The sequence below is a fragment of the Myotis davidii genome, unplaced genomic scaffold (assembly GCF_000327345.1).
Source record: "Myotis davidii unplaced genomic scaffold, ASM32734v1 scaffold637, whole genome shotgun sequence".
In the NCBI taxonomy this organism is placed as follows: Eukaryota; Metazoa; Chordata; class Mammalia; order Chiroptera; family Vespertilionidae; genus Myotis; species Myotis davidii.
In genome coordinates this window covers 676,744-676,947 of record NW_006289494.1, presented here as the reverse complement: position 1 = coordinate 676,947, position 204 = coordinate 676,744, and the positions used below count along the sequence as shown (strand labels likewise).

The window sequence follows — 204 nt, the reverse complement described above, 5'->3', positions numbered from 1 at the left end:
ACACCCACCTGTATGAGTGCGCTTGTGGATCTTGAGGTTCTCGGAGCGCGCGAACACCTTGCCGCAGCCCGGGAAGGGGCAGGGGAAGGGCTTCTCGCCCGTGTGCACGCGGATGTGGTTGATGAGCTTGTATTTGGCCTTGAAGGGCTTGCCCTCGCGCGGACAGTCCTCCCAGAAGCAGACGTGGCTGCTCTGCTCGGGGCC

At 63.7% G+C, this 204-nt stretch overlaps 1 protein-coding gene across 1 annotated transcript in view; it reads right to left on the bottom strand.

Moving 5' to 3' along the window:
• The window catches only part of ZIC5 (Zic family member 5), a gene marked incomplete at its 5' end in the record, with an annotated part of 7,359 nt that extends 7,155 nt beyond the window's left edge, over positions 1-204 (bottom strand). Inside the window, one exon of the mRNA XM_006761968.2 lies at positions 9-204. Within this exon, the coding sequence (XP_006762031.1) occupies positions 9-204 (196 nt within the window). The remainder of the gene's footprint in view (positions 1-8) is intronic.